The sequence below is a fragment of the Syngnathoides biaculeatus genome, chromosome 18 (genome assembly GCF_019802595.1).
Source record: "Syngnathoides biaculeatus isolate LvHL_M chromosome 18, ASM1980259v1, whole genome shotgun sequence".
Taxonomy (NCBI): Eukaryota; Metazoa; Chordata; class Actinopteri; order Syngnathiformes; family Syngnathidae; genus Syngnathoides; species Syngnathoides biaculeatus.
This window is the reverse complement of record NC_084657.1, coordinates 5,357,498-5,378,864: the sequence shown is the minus strand read 5'-3', so window position 1 is coordinate 5,378,864 and position 21,367 is coordinate 5,357,498. Positions and strand designations below refer to the sequence as shown.

Below are 21,367 nucleotides of genomic sequence, written 5' to 3'. Positions count from 1 at the left end.
TATTTGTTTTTTTTACTGAAAAGGGGAATCATAAAGGACCCAGTGTGATAGATTCAGGCAACCTGTATAAAATATCGTGGTTTATTTGCGTCTTTACAATGCAATTTTGGGTTGGATTTGACATAGAGCTATTATCAAATAATCTATATAACAGCCATGGTTTCCACAGTAGCTGTCTCAGTTGCCTTTGAGTTGTCTGATGAAAGATTCACATTCAAAAGGTACATGCTCTGATGCCAGAAGAAGTTTCTTTCCAGCACTTTGGGATTGCAGAACCTTCAAAACAAAAAAAACAAAAAAAAAAAAAAAAAAAAAACAAACAAAAACAAACCAAACATTTTAGTTTAGTCCAAATAGGAGAGCAACGACGATTCAGTAAAACTGTGGTGTGCGACGATGGAGAGAGGTATGTGTTTGCACATGACGAGTTGGTAGGTTTTTTTTATTAAAAGCCAATAAATAACTTTACTGGTTCAATTTCGTACCTGTATTATTGATTCTTGCTGAGTGTACAGGTTCAATGTTGCAATGGCAGCTTCTCTCACTGCCTTGTGGGAATCTGTGCATGCGGTTCTCAGAAGTAATTTGGACACGTTCTCTTCCAGCAGCTCAGGTACTGCACCTTCAATGTGTAGCAGGTTTCCCAGAGCCGCACAGGCGTGTAGACGAGTGTGGGCATCCGGGTCAGAGGTCAGTGATGCCAGTGTTGCCCCCGTCATCCTGGCTTCTTCAAGCCACGGTCTCAACTCTTTAGGTAATTCTTTTTCTACTGTCACCATGGCAATGTGTGTTGCCCTGCTTGAACCCCTGTGTGCATCGTTGTGCTCTGCTTTTAATCTCTCTGGATTGTTGCCTACATTTCCATTGGGACGTCTTGTGCTAAACCCTGCCTCCAGTGCAATATAACCCAACCATTTCCCAACTGATAAGCAAGCCGCCTGCCGCACATGGACATTAGAATCCTCAAGAAGGTCTACCATACTTTTGAGTATGTTAGGATGCAAATTGTGCGGTTTAGGAGAGTTGAATGGATGCAGCTTTCCCAAAACCCTGCATGTGCCAGCCTTGATCGGGTCATAAGAGTGAGCGAGCGCTTGGTGCAACACAGAGGGTTCAAGGTAAACATGGAGGCAACCAGAATTAGGACAAAAGGAGGTGATGAGGTATAACAGAGATAGTAGTTCTACAGCAGAGTCCCCAAGATCATCCAGTTGCAGCAAATCAGAGAGTAAAGAACTGGCGGTTCTGGTCGATATCTGCTGACCCGATGGAGTGAATGCCGGTGCTGAGAAAAAGCCATGAGCAGCCTTAAAGAGGCGGGAGAGAGCATGCTGATGGTCACACAACAACAAGCGGCGGAGAAGTGAGAGTGGCAGCTCCACTGATGAAACAGGTAGTGTTTCAATAACCTGCCAAAGATTGAAATGGAAAACAGAAAACAGAAAATGATCACAAAACAACAACAACAACTACAAATTGGATGTTTCTATAAATTACTGAGGCCTGTCTTTGCCTCATTTCCTTGCAAGGGTTATCCTTTGTTTCACCATTGAATTATGTTTGCGGTGCGTTTAACCTGCAAAAGTCCTCTCACAACACCACAGCTGTCATACAACTGCAGTATCCTGGAACCATTGTGTGCAGTTATGTCCAAAGCAAATGGAAGGCAAAGGAAGTGGCAGCTCAACTGGATAAAGCTCTCGTGTTTGGAACTCACTTCTGATTTCACTGGATTGGAGTCAGCAAACAACGAAAGACTGAAAAAACAAGACACATTACTATGATTAACATTAGAATGAATGTATGATGTAGAACCAAAATCAACACGAACCATTGAGAGCTCAGCACCCAGCTTAGAGTGTATATGAATGTTGATTTTCTCTCGTAAAACAGTGAAATATATGAATATGGGTCATTGCAGAAGACCAACAGTGTGGCAGACATGAGAAAATAAAGTCCTAAAAAAGAAAATAGGAAAATGGAATGACCTGCTACAGTGTAAATATTTTCCATTTGAAGTTTGCATAAATAATCATGTATGTTTACCGTTGATGGAACAGAAATCTGTGTCTGGCGTAGTCCATGCTAATGACGTTCCAGTCCTTTTCCAAAGATGATGAAATGTACATGGATCCAAACATGAAAATCCAGAGCCATCCTGAGAATGGTTATATGTAAAACTAGTTAAGTTATTGTCGGTAATTGTAAAAACATCAAGAAACAACAGCATTAATAAGAACGTTGACCCCAACTCAATTTCGCAGGCAGAGACTGCGGCTCATAGCAAGCACTCAAATACGAAAAAATGTACCACTGACATCTGCCACAATGACTTGTGTGGTTGCTCAGTAGCAGACAGTGAAATCTGAGATGGTCCAATGACTTCGTTACGGGACACGACCTCTCTAAATTTCATCTGTCCAAACACTATTTGTTTGCTCACCTCAGAAAGAGAATGCAAAAGTAAAGACAGGAGGCCATCACAGAGTCCCCAGCCTGATGGCAGTGGAACCTGCAGCTTACGAGGTAGACGGGAGAAACAACCATCCAACAATATTAACCGGATGTCAGATTACCTCCCAAAAAACTGATTGTGTACCTGATGTGAAGCAGTCACATGTTCTTTCAGCAAGGAGCTGACCATGTCCGTGTCAAAGCTGACAGCAACCTTGTGTCGAGTAAAGAGGGACAAAATGGAGGCAGCCAGCGGCTAAAGGAGAACAGAGAACAATCATGTGTCAAATGGCAAGCTAAATACTAATGTCGCCATAAAACTTTACATCAGTCCTGCAAAATGACAAGAACAGTTTGAGTCAACTGTGGCTCTCAGTGGCTTCATTGTATCAGTGATGTAACCATATAGAATCTGGATCTGGTACTTACAGCTAAAGAACTGAGGTCTGCTTGATAAAGAATTCTCATGAAGGGCTTGACGAATTCTTCAAGTCTACATCCAGGCAGATATTGAGATTCAAGGATGCACTACTGTCAAGGGTGCATATACAAAGCTCACTGTGAAGGAAAATGAATGATCAGACCTATTGTCTTCCCTCAACAAGTCTTGGTTCTTCTCCCAGTAGACCAGCAGCGCAGCCATCATTTCTCGAAGTATTTGTAGACTCCACGGCTGCTGCTCAGTGAATAGATTAAACATGAGCTTTCATCATACTATTTGGACATTTTTTTTAAAATCAGGAGTTACAAAATATGTTTCCACCTCAATGAAATATGAGTTTTCCAAAGAGTTGTGGACCATGTCAATGAGGAGACATGGCAGTCCAAGTTCAACAGCTATCTGGTTCGTCGTGGCACGGTCAGAGGTTAGAATCAGGTTCTGCAAGACCTTCAGCGGCTGGCCAATGCGCCATGCATCTTTTAGGACACCGTCACTCAGCTTAAAGCGAGACTAAATGAGTGTGACTGAATGAAATCTGACATTTTGTCCTCACGTGAAAACCGCACGTAATTACCTGCTGCTTGAACACGAACATGGTGGATTTCAGTTGAGACACGATAGTGCTGAAGTTGAATTGGTCTCGTTTTTGTCGGCTTGGATCGGACTCCTCAACAAGCTTCTCCCAATATTCCTCACTGTCAACTGTCTGAAAAAAATAAAACGAGTTAATAATTTCAGATAGCTATCATGCATCAGTGCACGTGAATAATGATGTTTTATCCATATTACTGTGACACTTTTGCGTGTCCTTCGTTCTAGTCGCGGGCCGACCTCAACTGAGGGGAACTCTTGTTCATAGACTGGACTGATCGGAGCCCTGCAGAGGTAATGCACATGTGAATTGGTTTTGCAAACAATGAGGGCGTATGTAGTCCCCGTGAGGTGATCAATGATTAGCTTTGAGTAAATCTGCACCATTATGACATTTGACCGACTCTACAAAGAGGGTTAGGTGCTGAAAGGGGCCCTTGGTAGACCTGACTTGATGACTTGATGTAACCACAGGATAGTCGATTTGTTCCAGACTCGAAGATGAAAGAGTTGAATTAGCGGAAGCGAATTCAACAGGGGGGGTCGTCTCTATAAGGGGCGTGACTACTGCCGCACAATCTCTTTCAGATTTGAGACCATCTTTCTTTTCCTGTAAGGCAGATCATCCTTTTACTCAATTTACGTGACACATTATTTTTGCAATTTGCTGATTGAAAATGCACGTCTGGCTAACTTTAGCACTGTCACCCAGTTTCTTTGCGTGACTTTTGTTTCTTTGCTCCCGAATCTTTCGAAATATTCTGCTCTCTCCATGACCGGGTGATGTCTTTTCTGCCATTTGCTTCAGTTTCAGTGCAAGCATGTCTGGGTCAAGGGTGGCCGTCAGAGGACTGGAAACATCCGTGTCTTGAATGACTGCAGGCAGAAACAACACTATTAGAAAGTATCACAAATGAAACAAATACACGTTCAAACATTACAATGTTGTCACCTCGAACACCATCGGCAACAAAAGGATGATGCAGGAGTTCAGGCCATGACAGTCGCTTCTGGGGGTCTTTGATTAACAAACCTTTAAGGAAACTCTGCAATAAAAATACAATATTTTAATGTGCATTTTACATTTACAGGATAAATAATACCACAGCTGCACTGTACCATGCACGTGCTGCTCATAGACTTTGGCCATTGGATAGGGTCTCCCACAATGAGCTGGCCCAAGTGGAAGATGGAATCGGCACAGAATGGAGGCAACCCGGTGTGGATTTCATAAAGAATGCAGCCTAGCGCCCAGAGGTCAGCGGTGTGGTCATAAGGCTTCTCGGCTACTAGCTCAGGGGACATGTACAGGGGTGTTCCCTTGATAGATGTAACTACCATGGTGGAGACGCTCATTGCCCTTGCAAACCTAATAAAAACCAAAACAAAAGGATAACATGCAGATAATTCGAATTGTGATCGCCCATAGATGGGACTGGAAGTCAAAAATTGTACGTACCCAAAGTCACACAGTTTCACCACGCCGTTTTTATCAAAAAGGATATTTTGTGGTTTCATGTCTCGATGAAGAATACGGCGGGAGTGCAAATAATACAGAGCGGAGACGAGCTGGCAGGCAATCTCGCAAACCTCAGATAAAAAAAATATATATTATTGTAATCATCTCAGATGATGTGATGTGTAATGTCTGGCATGCTATTACCTGACTTTCTGGTAGACTGCCGTCAGCTTCAATGATCTGAAACAACTGACCCTCTGCATACTCGGTCACAACCACCACCTACATAAAAGCGGGGAAGAGGTTAGTGTGTGCGATATAGCAGAAGAAACATTTGGAGTATGCAAGAGAAACACACCTCTGTTTCAGTTTCAAAGCTGTCAAAAAGTTTCACAATGTTGGGATGCTGCAGGTTACTCATTATATCAATTTCCTTCTTTAAACTTTGCAGCTCTTTAGTTGAACGTCCCATCTTTGGCATGAACTTCAGAGCGACCACCTAATGAACACACAGACAGGGAGAGGTCGCGCAGCTGTGGTGATTTTTTTAATTTTATTTTATTTTTTAATAAAAGCCACATTTCACTGTAACAAAGCAACTTACTTGGCCTGTAAACTTTTTCATTCCTTTATGAACACGACCAAACGAGCCCTGGCCGACTTGAGCCAAAACGTGGTAGGAATCCATCTTAATGTCGGATTTCAGGAGATAGCAACCAACAAGATATTGTAAAGGGAGGCGTGAAGTGAACACTTAGGACAAGTGGATGGAATAAAAGGGCCTCGTCACAAAGGTGACCGACTCTCTTTAATCTTGCCCATCGATATATCGAAATATGTGCATTCATTCAGCATCAAAGCCACTTAAATATTTGCTCATGGGGGGGTTTATTATAAAATAAAAAATCTGATTTTAAAATTCAGTGACTGATAAATATCACAAATGTTTTGGCACCTCTCGTAAAAAATATATATTAGAGAGACCTCTAAGTTACACAAATCCTCACTGCAGCCATCACAATACACATAATGTTAAATTCATCCATCGCAAAATTGAGCATTCTCATTTTTATAAAGGCGGAATTTGTCATATAGCTCTGACGGTGTTTGGACAAACTTGCCTCTTTCTCAAATTCTCATTTTATTTAATCATAGTTGCCTCACTTTAATGTTTAAGCTCATCAAACGCATGCTAATAAATATCACCAATCCTATTTTGAAATGGTGACTTTATTTTTTAAGGGAAATAAAAACTTTTAAAGCATCCTGGCCCCTGGTGGGAAAACAACTCCACCTTTTGTCAAATCGTGAATTAACATTTTGGGAAAAACTGAGTTAATTTTCACTGACCACCCCTAAGGCTGATTACCGTTATTCCAGACCTGATCAATGAAGACATGACAAATAGAACATGTCTTACAAAATTATGTCAGCAAAAGATCTAAAAAAACAATTGTACCAAAATACCCCAAATCAAAGGAATTCAAGAACTGGTGAGAAATAAATCAGTTGAGAGCGTCTGTTATTAGGCCTCAGAAATTTATAGTAGATTTGCTAAGTCACAAGATTCACACTCCTCCGAACTTCCTCATTTGAACACTAGAGGCCGCATGTGATTCACAGCTCCTTGAAACTGTTCAGTAAAGCGTAAAGTTTGAGCAGTACGTGTCTGTTCTGTTCCAATGATAAGTACACTGTTATCTTTGGTGTATTTAAATATATCGGAAACATTTTTCAGTCGATAGTGCCAAAACACAACATAGTCAAGCATTAGGTGTACCTGCTCGTCAGACCTGTGTCGGTGATTGTGCCTTTATAAACACTGCAATACAGTAACAATACAGTACAGGAACAATTTACACATTATTATTGTTTGCTGTAATGTAAAATTGTACTGCATCATATTACAAGGTGTATCTAACTAAAAGACACTTTTTTTTAATGCAGGTCTTTTATTGGAATTCATAGTCTTGTGCAGGTTTTATTATCTTTGATGTCTAACTGGTCTATGTACTAGTACACACTTTGTCTTCACTCGTATGACAACTTTGGCATACTAGTCGGTTAAGTATGTGTTATGAGTGAGGCAAAACTACACTGCTTGAACATTGTTTGCTACTAGTACTACTTGGGATTGAAAAAAATGTTCTAGTCAGGATCTAGTAGTACTTTACGTTTATTACTCGTAATGCATTTTTGGCATGCAGTTTTGCCTTAGTAACATGCAGTTGTCCTATTAGTATACAAAAATTGTTCTCCTATTTAGAAATGTTATGCTAGTAGTGCAAGTTGGTGGTAGAGGAAAACAATTTAGTAGCAAGACACAGTCATTCTACTAGTATGTCATAATTGCGATACTAGTGTGCATTATTGCCTTACAATTTGATATCCATCTTAAGTTCCTTGTTGTGTGCTTTGTCCTCACTGGTAGGACAGCTTTGGAATACTCATAGGACCAAATGTTAGTAGTGAGGGGGAAAAGGCACCATCTGACAACTGTTAATAATACTTGGGACAAATTATCTTCACTAAGAGGTCCACGAGTGCCCAATTTTGCCTCACTAGTAACATGTATAATAATCCTAGTAAGAAAGCGGATTCAATATTGTGCGGAAATGTCATATACTCTTAAAAAGGGAATTGTGGAAACTATAGTGAAACAGTCATTCCACGAGTGGACAGAATTATATTTCTATTAAAGGACCAAAAAAACCTACGATGGATCCTTGAGCTAACTCTCAAGGACATTGAATAAACGGCCAAATTGGTCTGTTAAGTGAGTACAAAAAATGAAAAATGTCGCTGAAAATGAAGTTAACTGTGTCGTGTAGCGTTTAAAGCACTGAACTTGGATGACTCCAATGAGTCACCCCAGGCTGTCCGCTGGGACTCGACGAGCGCCTGTGCAGCCATAGACATCCAATGAATGTGTCCTCCAACGGACTGCCCCCTCCAAAAGTGAGATCGAGTTTCCGTCATTTCACACAGGACGAAAACGCATAAAGTGCACGGAAGGCAGCAGTGGAGCGAGCACACAGGTGCAGGCCGGGAATGGGTCAGGACCTGGAGGACTTTGCACTCTTGTAAGCCCGCACGCCGGAATATGCTCTCCCTGAGCTTTTGGTCATTGCATTCGAAGTTGAATGCAAATAGCGTCATGTGGATCAGAACAACGTGTCTGCTCCACGTCGTGGTGTCGCTCTCCGAACTGGTTCGCTGCATGGAAACCGAACTTTGCTTCCCGGTTGTATTGGACACCCGACAGCAGTATAATGACAACGACGTGGAGACTCTCCGCAGTAAATGTGTGCTAAGAATCCGCGCTTTCCACCAGGAATTGGAGGTGGATTTACGGCAAGATTCCAATTTCATTGGCTCTTACGTCCCCGGCCGGGACGCACCGTGGCTCACCGCTGCGGACGTCACCATTGACCTGAGTGGTTGCTTTTACTCCGGCTCCGTGAACGGTGACCGCTACTCGTACGCAGCCTTGAGCCTGTGCAAGGGCGTGCAAGGTGCACTTGGCTACCAAGGCTGGGAGTATTTCATCAACCCGGTGCGCAATGACACCTCAAGCGCGGGCAGCGCGCACGTCATCCGGCGCCGACACAACAGCGACCTCCAGCCAAATTCCACTTCCAGGTGTGCAGTCAACAATGACATCGGTTTCCACCACGCACACGTATTGGGGAAATACAAGAGCGCAAAGGACAACGGCAATGTGACCACAAGCGCGCTGAGGAGGATGGGGAGAAGCAAACGTTTTGCGTCAGTTCCCAGGTACGTGGAGACGCTGCTGGTGGCCGACCAGACGATGGCCGAGTTCCACGGCGACGACCTTAAACATTACCTCTTGACACTCATGTCAGTGGCGGCCAGGCTCTACAAGCACCCGAGTATCCTCAACTCCATCAACATCGTTGTTGTGAAGATTGTCGTCCTATCCGAGGTGGACAAAGGACCCAAAGTGTCCGGGAACGCAGCCATGACGCTCCGGAATTTTTGCACTTGGCAAAAAAAGATGAACAAGAACAACGACAAGCATGCAGAATATTGGGACACAGCGATCCTCTTCACAAGACAGGTCAACTCAATTTTGCATCATCATGGCACACCGTCACACACAAAAACTCACAAAAATATATATAATATACTGAAATAATAATGATCCTTTTCTCAATTTACGCACAAATCCACTTAGTGTTAAATATGGGCCTGCCTACTTGAACACAAAGATTTTCACTTGTTTGAATGGCAACAGGTGGATGGACAGGTTAATCCCTAATAACTTCTGCCATCGGGTGGAAGAACTTTTCATCGTTATGTCTCTCACTACAGCTATTATAAATAGATGCACAAAGATACATTGTTTAAGTAAAATTAGCCCCATTTAATGAAGTTGAATAATTTACTGCAGCACACTTGATGATCTCTTGAGAGTGTTTGGGAATCACTGACCTCCTCAAGAAAATGAGATCCTGTACTGATATTCTGCCTTTAAAAAAATATAATTCTTCCTCTTGATTGACATGCAAAAAGTGCTATATGCATTTAACAAATTGTTTATTGTTCTGCTTGTACTTTGAAGTGGTGTACGCAGAGTGCATCTAAAGTGTGGAATGTGCAAATGTAAAGTGTGTTATGAGAATGATAAGAGTGTAGACATGCAAAAAATTCATGTGTTTGTCTTACACCCTACTGAAAAAAAAACCCCCACAAGTGCACAAAAGTAAATGTTTAAACAAATGGGTGCTCGGATTTGTTTGTGGCCACAAACTTAACCCCATGACGCACATTTGTGCCAAATTGGAACAAAGATTTGCGCCAACATGCCCATCAATGGCCCTCGACCTCAAAAATGTCCAATATCTTGTCGGAAGTCTTCACGCGTTACAGGGGAACACATGCCCCTCCCCCTAATTCAATTCCTGTAGGTGAAATGGCCCAGTGTTCCAATACTTTTATCCATGTCGTGTTTCTGGAATGAAATTTATAGGTTGATCGTACTTTTATTATCTGCTGGTTTTGGGCCGCAATTAAAAAATATGATCTACAAATGCACGAGCAACTTTGCCAAAGAGAAGAAGCACGAGCACCCTTGGCGATGTCAGAAGTGTAAAGTTTCTCACAGCCGTTCCCAGCCCCATCCTCCTCCAGCTGTGGTTTTTTCCCCCGCCAACTTGCCCTCCTCATTAAATAGAGAACTGAGGGAAATCCAAAGGGAGGAGCTATGATGGAGATTGTGCTCATTCCTTATGTTATACCACATTTATACCCCATCTGGACAGTCCTAGTCAGAAACCTCCATGGTGTCACTTCTCCACAGCTGTGGTCGGCCTACATAGTGCAACAACATCCATATTCATTTAAAGTCCATACTTCCGGTCTCCTTGCCGTCTGTATTTTGTCACCTATGGAGGAAACGCAGCATATATCATCAGAATCCTAATTTTTTTCATAGCGACCTTTTTCTAAAACCAGTGATTGCGTGCTCATCAGGGCATAGATAATAAAACCTTGCTTTTCGATAGTGAGTCACTTGGCTGTTTTCATTCCATTTGGTCAATGCAGGACCACGTAGACACGGCAGTATAAGTCCAAGCCTCTCTCGGCCTCCCTTTTACAAATGGCAAAAGGCCAGGTACTTTTTCAATGTGTAAATGCATGGAAACACTGACATGTTTCTTCTGGAATACAACTTGCAAATTGTATTCACGTTGCAGCAGCCCACCAAAACGGCAAAATGAGATGACAGATGTGGGAAGTAGGTCATTGCGGAGAACCAGCCCAGAGGTTCTTGCCTCTTCATTTTTGCCCCTAATTTTTTGTTTTCTCACTAATAACCCAAACCATCCAATCTGTCCCCATGAACACATCTGGAATTGATTTGCATTGGTGAACAAATTTAGTTTTGCTCATTTTTATTGTCTATTGTATATATATGCGCCTTCTTGTTGTGCATGTACTGCACTCATGTTCCTGGAAAGTTGAGGGCCTGCGACGCTATCGTGTGCTTCGTACGCAACAGCTGCCCAGAGCCGTTTTTGCTTTGACAGTGGATGCAACCAGATAGGGAGAAGGCAGTCGGGCGGTTCTGCGTGGTTAACGTTGCGAAGTCGTCCTGTGATTAAGACGCTCAGTCAAGTGCTCCACTTGGATCCTCGCTCGCTAAGATTAGGTTAGGGGGGAAAAAAAGGCCATTTGGAAAATGCTTTCACATGAAAATGCTAAGACTGGCGACAAGTGCCATGACGTCACATGTCCTCCAAACACTCGTCATTGAAACGCCTTATGAACATGTGGTCTGTGCCGGGAAAACTTGACGTCACTGTCTGAATGTCGACAAGTAAAATTAATATCAGATTCCAATATTTTAATTAACATTTTATGATTCTTTCACGTGCGATGGTTATCGTCTAGTGTGAAGCAGTGGGGGGAAAAAAGATATGAAGAGAACCCAGACAGGAGAAGAAACAAATATTTAGGTAAACAGACACGCTTTAAACAAATCTCCTGAGTAGAAAAACATCTTTGGGATAACAAACAAAACCGTCTGTTTGTCTAGTTTCCTTGCTGTAAGTGAGTTTTCCATCAATTATATGAACTATTACATTAACAAAATTCTTGAGACACGTTTCGTATTCAATAAATATCAATGAAGGGATCGCTCCCAGACTTTTGGGAGTTTCGTGTGGAATATCTTAAGAGCCCTGACCTTTGGAATGAAACAGAACAGATATAGTGAGCCAAGTCCTCTCTTGGGTCCAGCATTCGTTACCTCTGACCTCGCACATCTGGATGAATGGACAAAAATTTCCAGAGACACATTCTAAAATCTTGTAGAAAGTCTTCCCAGAAGAGTGGAAGCTGTTATAGCTGCAAAGGGGCCGTTGCCTTATTTTATTTTATTTTTTTTCCTCCTATTCTCATATTTCCCCAAGTGTCTCAATACTTTTGACGAAAGAACGTGTCAATTGGGAATCATAACAGACTGGCTTATTCTGTGTACTTTATGCTCCAGGACCTGTGTGGGGCTTCCACATGCGACACCCTCGGAATGGCCGATGTCGGCACCATGTGCGACCCCAAGAGGAGCTGCTCTGTGATTGAAGACGACGGATTACCTTCGGCCTTCACCACAGCTCACGAGCTTGGTGAGCGACGCCAGCTCCGTGAATCACACATTAGAAGGGGATTTGCGGTTTTGTGGAAAAAAAAACAAGACACAAATCTCACTTTCACGTCAATGCTGCAAATTATGCTGTCCAGCCCGTGTCGATCACTAGCCCTTAGAATCAGCGTGACGTAACCCCCTACTTATGCCGCCCCTGTCTACCAACCTCACACCGATGACTCCCTAAGTCTCGGCGTCTGTGCATGAACGTTCACAGGCTGAATCACCCAAGGGTTTGTCAAAGACATCTGTCATGTGGTTCCCTGTTCACAGGACACGTCTTTAACATGCCGCACGACAACGTGAAGGCCTGCGAAGATGTTTTTGGCAAGCTGCAGGACAATCACATGATGTCTCCCACGCTCATTCAGATTAATCGCACCAGCCCGTGGTCGCCCTGCAGCGCTGCCATCGTCACTGACTTTCTGGACAATGGACACGGTGAGTCTCCATGAACTCCCTCTCCAAACAGTGTTTATGATTCATGTGAAACCCAAGACGTAAATCAACACTATCTGTTTTAACGGCCCTTCAAGCAGCACCGTGCTTACCGGTTAAATATCTGACGATGACCACATTCATAAAACACATGTTCAATGTGTATGACTATCCCGTTCGCAGCAGCATTGCCAGTGAAGGACATTTGCAATTTTTTTTTTTTTTTTTTTTGCTGAGATTTTTTTTCTCCTCTTCATCCGCAACTTGAAAACTGTACAATCATTTCAGTTTAATGCATGGCTGACTATTTGCATTCATGCGTTCTTCAGAAGAGCAAAAATGGAGTCAGACTTTTCTCGAACATGCCAGACCACAGAGCCCGGCCTAGAAGCGATGCTGAACTTTTATTTTAAAAACTTCTCCACATCTGTCCTTAATTAGTGGGTTTGTTTGGAGGAGCGTCACCACAGTGGTTTAGAGAGCATAGCTTTGACCATCAAGTGTTTCCCCTACAGGTTAAATAGACGGTCTTTATTCATGCTCTGACAACAGGCGAACAAGAACCAGTCAGGATTGCATTTTCTTCCTTTTCAACGTCCTTTTCTCCACATTTTTGACAGTGAGTTTCATAATGTTGTAAGAGGTTTTTTTTGGTTTTTTTTTTTTTTTTTGCACCACCGTTCATAAATCAGGACTTTGACAGAGCAGCTGGGAGAATGAAGACATGCCGCGGCACGTTTCAGGCACTTCTCATGCTGTGCAGCAGCCGTGATTATTTGTAACATTCTCAACAACCCCAGACATTTTTTTGGGCAATTCCTCTTTCAGGAGCAGGTGCTTTGGAAATTACTCAAAATGTTTCTTCTATCATTCAAATTTGCAGCGAAATAGGAGAACACAAGTTAACATTCATTCATAACTGCTGGGTCTGTGCATTTTTAGCGTCATTGACAGGTACGGGGCTAGGGAATCAAAGAATTTCCTGCTAACATCTTTCGCGATACAGTTTTCTGGTTTTAGCAAATTCCTCATAAGAGTGAGAAACTGTGCATCAGACAGCAGTGATGAAAAAAAAAAAAACGCCTTCTGGAACTCCTCATCTGTTGACGATCACCTTTCATTTTTCCAAGCACCTGCTCATCAAACTCTTCCCATTATTAGCCAGTTCCTGGAAAAGTGCTCGAGTGCCTTTTATTGTAAATGGATCTCACTTTAATTTGACTTTTAGTTCAATGGAACATTTAAAGCTATTAAAACGCAATCTGAACATTTGGAAATTATTCTCATCCTGTAACTCATTTTATTTCAACGTGAGGGGAGAAATTTCGACTAGAGTTAGACAGATGAAGAGGTCGGGGGTTGTGCGTGGTATTCCTCATACAAAAAGTTGTTTGTAAGGGACACCACCCAGCACCTATTCATGGTTGTGAACAAAATTCTTTGTAGAATGAATTGTGTGATTTATCTTTTTATGAGGATATGTACATTTGGTGAAATAAGATTTGCGCATGTGATCTCAGCTGTTTGGGCCAAGAACTGATTTTGGGAGTCTCTTCCAGGGGAATGTTTGCTGGACCAGCCCCAGAAACCGTTGAGCCTCCCTAACGCGCTTCCCGGAGTATCCTACATCCTGGAACGTCAGTGTGAGCTGGCCTTCGGTGAAGGTTCCAAACCCTGCCCCTTCATGCAGCCACCATGCATTCGCCTATGGTGCACGGGCAAGTCCAACGGCCAGTTGGTGTGTATGACCCGCCACTTCCCCTGGGCCGACGGCACCCACTGCGGAGATGGCAAAGTTTGCGACAGAGGCGTTTGCTCACCCAAAGAGGACCGAACTTTTAAAGTAAGGCTGAGCTTGTCATTGACATGTCTCTGTTGTGTTCAGCTTGTGTTTTCGACTGAAGACGAGAACTACTCAGAGTACAAAATACTACTCCATAAATCAAGCGGATTCAAAACAGAATTTCCTTCGGGGAATTAAAAACTAATGCCAGTCATAATGTGGTGGTACATTCGGTGACAGTCTGAATGTCAGAGTGAATGGCTGTCTGTCTCTATGTACCTTGCGACTGACTGGCGACCAGTCCAGGGCTTGGTCCCCCTTTTCGCTCCAGCTCAACAATGTCCGTGTACAGGTTAACTGGTATAGAGAATGGATGAATTTAAAACTTTCACTAGCTAGTGTGTGGACTTTTTGGCATGGTTGAATAACAAGAACAACAAGGTTGTTGATGAGGGACCGTACTATTTCTTTCTTTCTAGGGCGGGGTATCTATTCTATTGCAGCTCAAAGAGCAACATTTCCATAACTAAAGGAAAATGTCTACCTTCTATTTGTCTGTTTTCATGAAAAAAAACATAAATGAGGCTATCTATTGGCATTCGGGGATGAGGGCTGGGGGGCTGATTGACACATAATCAACAACTAAAACAGGGAAAAAAAAAAAGAGTAAGAAAATTATTTTATCTCCATTTTGGACCACTATTTAATGGATTGTTGCTTTACAGCTGCCACCTATCTGCAAAGTTTTATTGTATTTTGTTGTGTTATTTTTACGCATTTGATTCAAACGAAACTTTTCAACAAGCTAATACACTTGAAAAAAAAAAAAAAATCTCGTTTGTGTATTTTCCAGGTCGACGGTCGCTGGGGTAAGTGGGGTTCATTTGGTCTGTGCTCCCGGACTTGTGGAGGTGGCGTCCAACTGGCCAAAAGGGAGTGCAACAACCCGGTTCCCTCAAACGGGGGGAAATACTGCCAAGGGGTTCGGGTTAAATACCGCTCCTGTAGCCTGAACCACTGCCCTGACACAGGTTTGAATTGGACTACAGTATAATATATCAAGAACAGACAACTACATCAAGTTTCCTCCTCTAGTTCCTCATTCCCCCTCTCTTTTCTCTGTTCAGGTAAGACTTACCGTGATGAGCAGTGTGAATCCAGCGGCCGCAGTTTCAGCAGTAACCATATCGCCCCGTCTGTGGTGTGGGTGCCCAAGTACTCTGGAGTAAGTGTTGAGGACAGATGTAAACTCATCTGCAGGGCCAATGGAACCGGTTACTTCTATGTTATGGCACCCAAGGTAAGAAACTGCACATTCAATTCTCTCATGAAACAAAGTCTTACGATTAACCACTTAATAAATGAATCAAGGCTCAGACTAGATCGTTAGTCTCCCCTCAGACGTTGTTGACTTTTTCAGCATGCTTCCAGCTTTGTGGGAACCCAATTTGTTTCCTTAATTCGTACAGGAAAAAAAAAAAAAAAATATATATATATATATATATATATTTAAATTTATTCTTTTAGACCATCTGCACAAACTGTATTAAAATTGAGATCTGTCCGTCAGATCCCTTTCTGGCCAATCAGATCGACAAGAGTAAAGTACCTAAGCTTGATGAGCAGCCAGTGTCTCTTGTTGGGGCCTGTTGGGAAGGAAAACCATAATCCTTAACAATCTTAAACCGGGACATGCCACACATCGCTCCAACACAGTAGTCGTAACCGCATTCTCCAATATCTACACTTACATGCCAAACCTACAAGTTAGCAGCTGTGTCATTTCCTTTCCCTTGCACTATTACATTGCAAACCGTATCTTTATTTTGGGTTGATTTTTTTTATGCTTCTTGTCTTTTCCTCCTTTTTAAAGCTTGTTCATCGTTATCTCATTCTTATGTTTGTAAGATTATTTTATTTCCTTTCATTTTACATTTTGTCATCGGGTATTTAGCAGTTAGCACGTCCTCGCAGTTTTGAGGCTCAGGGTTAGGATTTTTGGCTCTGGTCTACCTTTTCTCCCTGTACTGCGCTGTGGATCCTCCTACAGTATGTTTCAAAATCCAAAATGACTTGAAATGAAATGAAACATAGTTCGAAATGTGAGCGTGAATGGTTGTCCATCTAGTATGTACCCTCTGGTCAGCTGTACTAGGCTCAATGCGAGCCAAATGCGGACAAGTAGTACACGAAATGGATGGATGGAGATTTAACAGATACTTCAACTCTCAAATGGTTTTATGTTACTATAATGATTGCCTGTTTTCCTAATGGCGGGGTGGTCAGATTACGGTCAGATACAGTTTCTTCTCCTATAGAGGGCCTCTGAAGATGTGATGAAATCAGGAATGAACATTTTCAGAAGCTTGCATGTCATGTCCTAGTACTTTTTTTTCAAATAACTTTTGACCCATTTCAGAGAAGGATTGGCAAGTTTCATTGCTGTATATGTCTTCTCATCAACTCACATGCCTTGCAATGTTAGGGCACAAGGATACGTGTAATAATTTGAAGAATGTGGCCAAAAAATGATTTCACTTGTGAGCTACGTGACTTTATGCGAGCCTCTGAGGGAAAACAGCAATGCATGGGACGACGGAGAGGAGTGGAGGGGGTTTATCTCCCTGAGATAATATGGGCGTGGAGTGAGTGTGAGCAGCCGTGAGAGAAAGTTCACACTACATCATATTGAGTTAAGAGGACATGAAAACACAAGGGACATATACCACTGAATCATAGAGCAGCTGCATGCTTGTTTGAAACATCTGAACCAAATATCATTTTACACCACATCCTGTTCCATGGCTTCGTAGAAATACACTAATCACAGGTTTTGGAAATGATTGCAATTTAATAATAACGCCTAAAAATATCACAACACAGCATTAAAATGACCTAAATGAATTTGCAGATTTTGGGCGATGTGTTCAAAAAGTGTTTTCCTCTAACAAACACTATATGTGTACACCGCAGGTTGTGGATGGAACCCCGTGCTCTCCAGACTCCACAGGAGTGTGCGTTCAAGGAAAATGCATCAAAGCTGGGTGTGACGGAAAAATTGGATCAACCAAGAAGTTTAACAAATGTGGAGTCTGCGGGGGTGATAACAAAAGCTGCAAGAAGGTCTCGGGACTCTTCACCAAGCCTATGTGAGTCCAATAATCCCTCGCAGTCACAAATTCACTTATTTGCTAAAAAGTTCACCTATGCGACAGAGGCGTTTGCTCACCCAAAGAGGACCGAAGTTTGAAAGTAAGGCTGAGCTTGTCATTGACATGTCTCTGTTGTGTTCAGCTTGTGTTTTCGACTGAAGACTAGAACTACTCAGAGTACAAAATACTACTCCATAAATCAAGCGGATTCAAAACAGAATTTCCTTCGGGGAATTAAAAACTAATGTCAGTCATAATGTGGTGGTACATTCGGTGACAGTCTGAATGTCAGAGTGAATGGCTGTCTACTGTATTATTTTTTTTTCTATTTTCTGAAACGCGCTAACATGCCATGTAAGTAATGCTGCAAATGTCTGGTCCAAATAGAAAAGCGGTACGGTAATCGCTGCTGTTGAAGTGATTCATCTCAAATGAGAGACAATTTATTTGTCAGGAAGGAGCTAAGTTTAACCTGGGTTGTTAGAGGTAATTACTGTGTCTTTACCGCATGGGCTTGTGCATGGGCACTTCAGGTGCGTTTTTTCAAAATCAAATCTCCTGAGAGAGATTCATTTTTAGGGATCATATTACAGTTTATTTAATATGACTCCTGCTCCATGTTTTAAAAACACCGAAACTTATTTAAACACGCTAACTCTTATTCCTTAGTGCCGGTCCTCGCTCTCACACTGTCATGAAATTTGAGACTCGGGCATAACATCACTTTGAAGAAATGAAAACAATAGGATGTTCTCGCTCACATAGTTCTCCGAAAAACAGGCAAAGCTGTTTCTTTGTCACTCCCAAATGATGTTTACTGTGAAACAAAAGAGAATCAAAGTTGCATAGTTCAACAGCAAAATGTTTAATCAAAGCATATGAATTCTGATGACAAAAGTCTGCAAGCTTGTTGCTCAAATAATAATGCAAAAAATGCACTCGACAGACCAACGGAAATGAGCATACTGTAGATATTACAATTGTGATAAACCTTCACACAACTCCTATTTGACACATACGGAGTAGCAACACATACAAACAACCATACTCAAAGCTATATGTTAAGGTTATGCCTTTTAATGGAGAACCTTCATTGCCTCTTCCTCTTGCTCTTGTTCACAGTGCATATACTGTCGGTACATTCAGAGTAGCTTAGACCTGCTTGTCATGTTCCATGAGTTGAGCATTGCTGCAGACTTCTTTGTTGGATCACTATGGAACGCTTCATGGGCTGTGTATGTTGTATTTTGGAATCCAGGCACGGCTACAACTTTGTGGTGATGTTGCCAGTGGGCGCAACCAACATAGACATCCGTCAGCGTGGCTACCAAGGAATGCTGGGTGACGACAATTACTTGGCAGTAAAGAACAGCGAGGGTCACTACCTCCTTAATGGCGACTACGTGGTGTCAGCCGGAGAGAGGGACATCATCGTTAAGGGCAGTCTGCTGCGCTACAGCGGCACCACCGGACTCTCCGAGACCCTCCAGTCTGTAAATCCCTTGGGGGAGACGCTCACTGTGGAAGTGCTGTGTGCGGGCAATTTGACGCCCCCTCGCATACGCTACTCCTTCTACCTGGCGCGTCAGAACAACAAAGAGGACAAGGCTCTGAAGAAGGAGGACCGCGAAAAATCCCACAACAGTGTTCTGGCTCACGATAGCGCCAAGGAGAGGGGTGCGGCAACCTTGAAGAAACCTTACAGCAAAGAGCAGCCCCTTCTTGAGAAATGGACATCCGCAAGCTGGGACACGTGCTCGGTGAGCTGCGGGAACGGTTTCCAGAGGCGAATGGTGCAATGTTTGAGGACGGACGGCAAGCCGGGCTTGAAATGCGATCCTACCAAAAGGCCCTCGGCCACCAGAGCCTGTGGGGACCCGTGTCCGGAGTGGAACGCCGGACAGTGGTCACCGTGTTCCACCACCTGCGGGAAAGGCTTTAAGAGACGACCGCTGCACTGCAAAGCCCAAACAGGACACTTGCTTCCCAGGGACCACTGCAGTGGCTTACGCAAACCACAGGAGCTGGACTTCTGTAAACTAAAGCCTTGCTAGGGACTTGAAATCCTTTATTATGACTGAACTTTATCCAACAGCACATTTCCACAATCACAAGACCGAAAAATGGATGGTGCAAGATATTTTCCCCACCATTTAAACTAAACCACCTGCATCCACTTCTGACGGACGAACAACGCTCTACGATATTACTCTGAAGCGAAATAAAAGGTTCCATCATTTTAACTGTCAACTTAGAGTTGACACGTAAGTTTGTAAGCAATTTATCTTACTGATGAGTCTGGAAGTCATTTTTATGTCCTATTTCTTTTTTAAGTGATTGTCTTTATGGTGTTGTTAAGAGATTTTTTTTTTTTTTTTGTAGCCTGCCAGGTGCTTTAAAAACAATGCCAAAGGTCCCGTTTCATTTTACAGATTCATCCTGAAAGAGATTTTTATATAGACAGATATTAAAAACAAAAAAATTACTTCATTTTGTAAGTCACATTGGTGAAATGAATACATTTACCCTCTCCCACATCATGAAAAGAAAGCCACAAACTATACTAAACACCTGCGCTGTAGAATTTCCGAACAATTTTCTGCCCAACTTGTTCAACATCAAAAATGTTGCTTTCTGTGCACTCCTTTATTATATTCTTGTTATTAATTCAAAGGGCCCGCATTGTCCAATACAACATCCCGCCACAGGATGGATCCTTTTATAGTCAGACTTCTCTTTCTGTTTTTTATTTGATCCACTTTTGCACTTTGTACAGCAAAAGGACCAGATGACTTATACGGGCTGTACTGTATACTATGTATACATTTATTCAGCTCTCTGCAAAATTCAATGTAAATACTTTTAATACAGTTTTTTTTTTTTTTACACACAAGTGAAATGTCTGAATATATTTATTCCAAATAAAGTCTTGAATGAAAAGTTATTTTTCCATTTACATGGATTCTAATGTATTACTGTTCATTTATGGTGAATTTACAACAGTATCTTATTGTGTAACATAACAATTGTAAATATTGTGAAATAGACATCCCTTGGAGGTATAATGACTGTTATATCGGCCATTTAGAATGAACAGTAAATTAATTTAACATCATAAAAAAATCTGTTTTAATGAATCTCTACAGGTTAAAGGTGATTTACAACAGTAACTTACGGAATTTCATAATAATTGTAAAATACAGTTAAACCATCATCCCTTGCAGGTAAATAAACAGTGAAATTAGTAATTTACCATCAAAACTAATATTTAATAATAATAATAAGTATATTTAACCATATTTATTTATTTATTTATTTATTTTTAATGATGCTAAAACTGTTAAATAGTCATCCTTGGTTAACATGAACAAACCAACAATACCACACTGTGGTAACATACGCAAAACAAATGACAATTGACGTACGGGTACGTTACGGCAGCATGCTCCGATCCATGGTATGATAGTATACTTTTGTTATAAAGTAACACTAAACACTTTGTAAAATACTTTAAATTAGTGTAATGTGTGGAGCCATCAACTGAGAAATGTCTGAAGATGCTGACATGAAACACTAAAGTATATATATATATATATATATATATATATATATATATATATATATATATAGATAGATAGATATATATTCTGTAATATATAAAACATTTTTGAGAGAAACATACATATATCAGAAAAGTCTCTGACCTACATAAGAGTCATTAGATGGAAGAGAACCTGGAGGGCAGCCAAAGGACATATTTCTTTGTTCTCCCAGCGGCCTCTTCTCTGAGTCCACATTCAGATCTTGTTGCAGGTTTGATGGCATTAATCGTACAAGACAACTTCACCCCCTCAAAAATGAAGTGTTTCCAGCA

General features: G+C 41.9%; 2 protein-coding genes across 8 annotated transcripts; one reads left to right on the top strand and one right to left on the bottom strand.

Annotated features, from left to right (window-relative positions):
• Positions 1-65: 65 nt before the first annotated feature.
• Positions 66-5,732, bottom strand: LOC133492002 (serine/threonine-protein kinase 36-like). Of its 7 annotated transcripts, none has more exons than XM_061803832.1 (20): positions 5,551-5,731; positions 5,305-5,445; positions 5,151-5,228; positions 4,947-5,077; positions 4,607-4,856; positions 4,440-4,533; positions 4,182-4,363; positions 3,934-4,097; positions 3,686-3,773; positions 3,471-3,602; positions 3,218-3,406; positions 3,039-3,130; positions 2,884-2,947; positions 2,600-2,710; positions 2,444-2,518; positions 2,047-2,158; positions 1,832-1,958; positions 1,577-1,757; positions 486-1,409; positions 66-276 (listed from the first exon to the last, which is right to left on the bottom strand). In XM_061803832.1, the coding sequence occupies exons 1-20, from the start codon at positions 5,632-5,634 to the stop codon at positions 178-180; spliced, it is 3,318 nt and encodes a 1,105-aa protein (XP_061659816.1). In that variant the 5' UTR covers positions 5,635-5,731; the 3' UTR covers positions 66-177. The 7 variants fall into 7 exon arrangements, with proteins under 7 accessions (XP_061659816.1, XP_061659821.1, XP_061659817.1 ...); XM_061803837.1 differs by having other exon boundaries at positions 1,718-1,757; XM_061803833.1 differs by having other exon boundaries at positions 2,444-2,512.
• A 2,211-nt stretch (positions 5,733-7,943) lies between these two features.
• On the top strand, positions 7,944-20,447 carry LOC133492131 (A disintegrin and metalloproteinase with thrombospondin motifs 15-like). Its single transcript, XM_061804105.1, has 8 exons — positions 7,944-9,030; positions 11,968-12,100; positions 12,394-12,561; positions 14,118-14,401; positions 15,195-15,372; positions 15,469-15,641; positions 17,315-17,490; positions 18,752-20,447. The coding sequence occupies exons 1-8, from the start codon at positions 8,050-8,052 to the stop codon at positions 19,545-19,547; spliced, it is 2,889 nt and encodes a 962-aa protein (XP_061660089.1). The 5' UTR covers positions 7,944-8,049; the 3' UTR covers positions 19,548-20,447.
• The last annotated feature ends 920 nt before the right edge of the window (positions 20,448-21,367 follow it).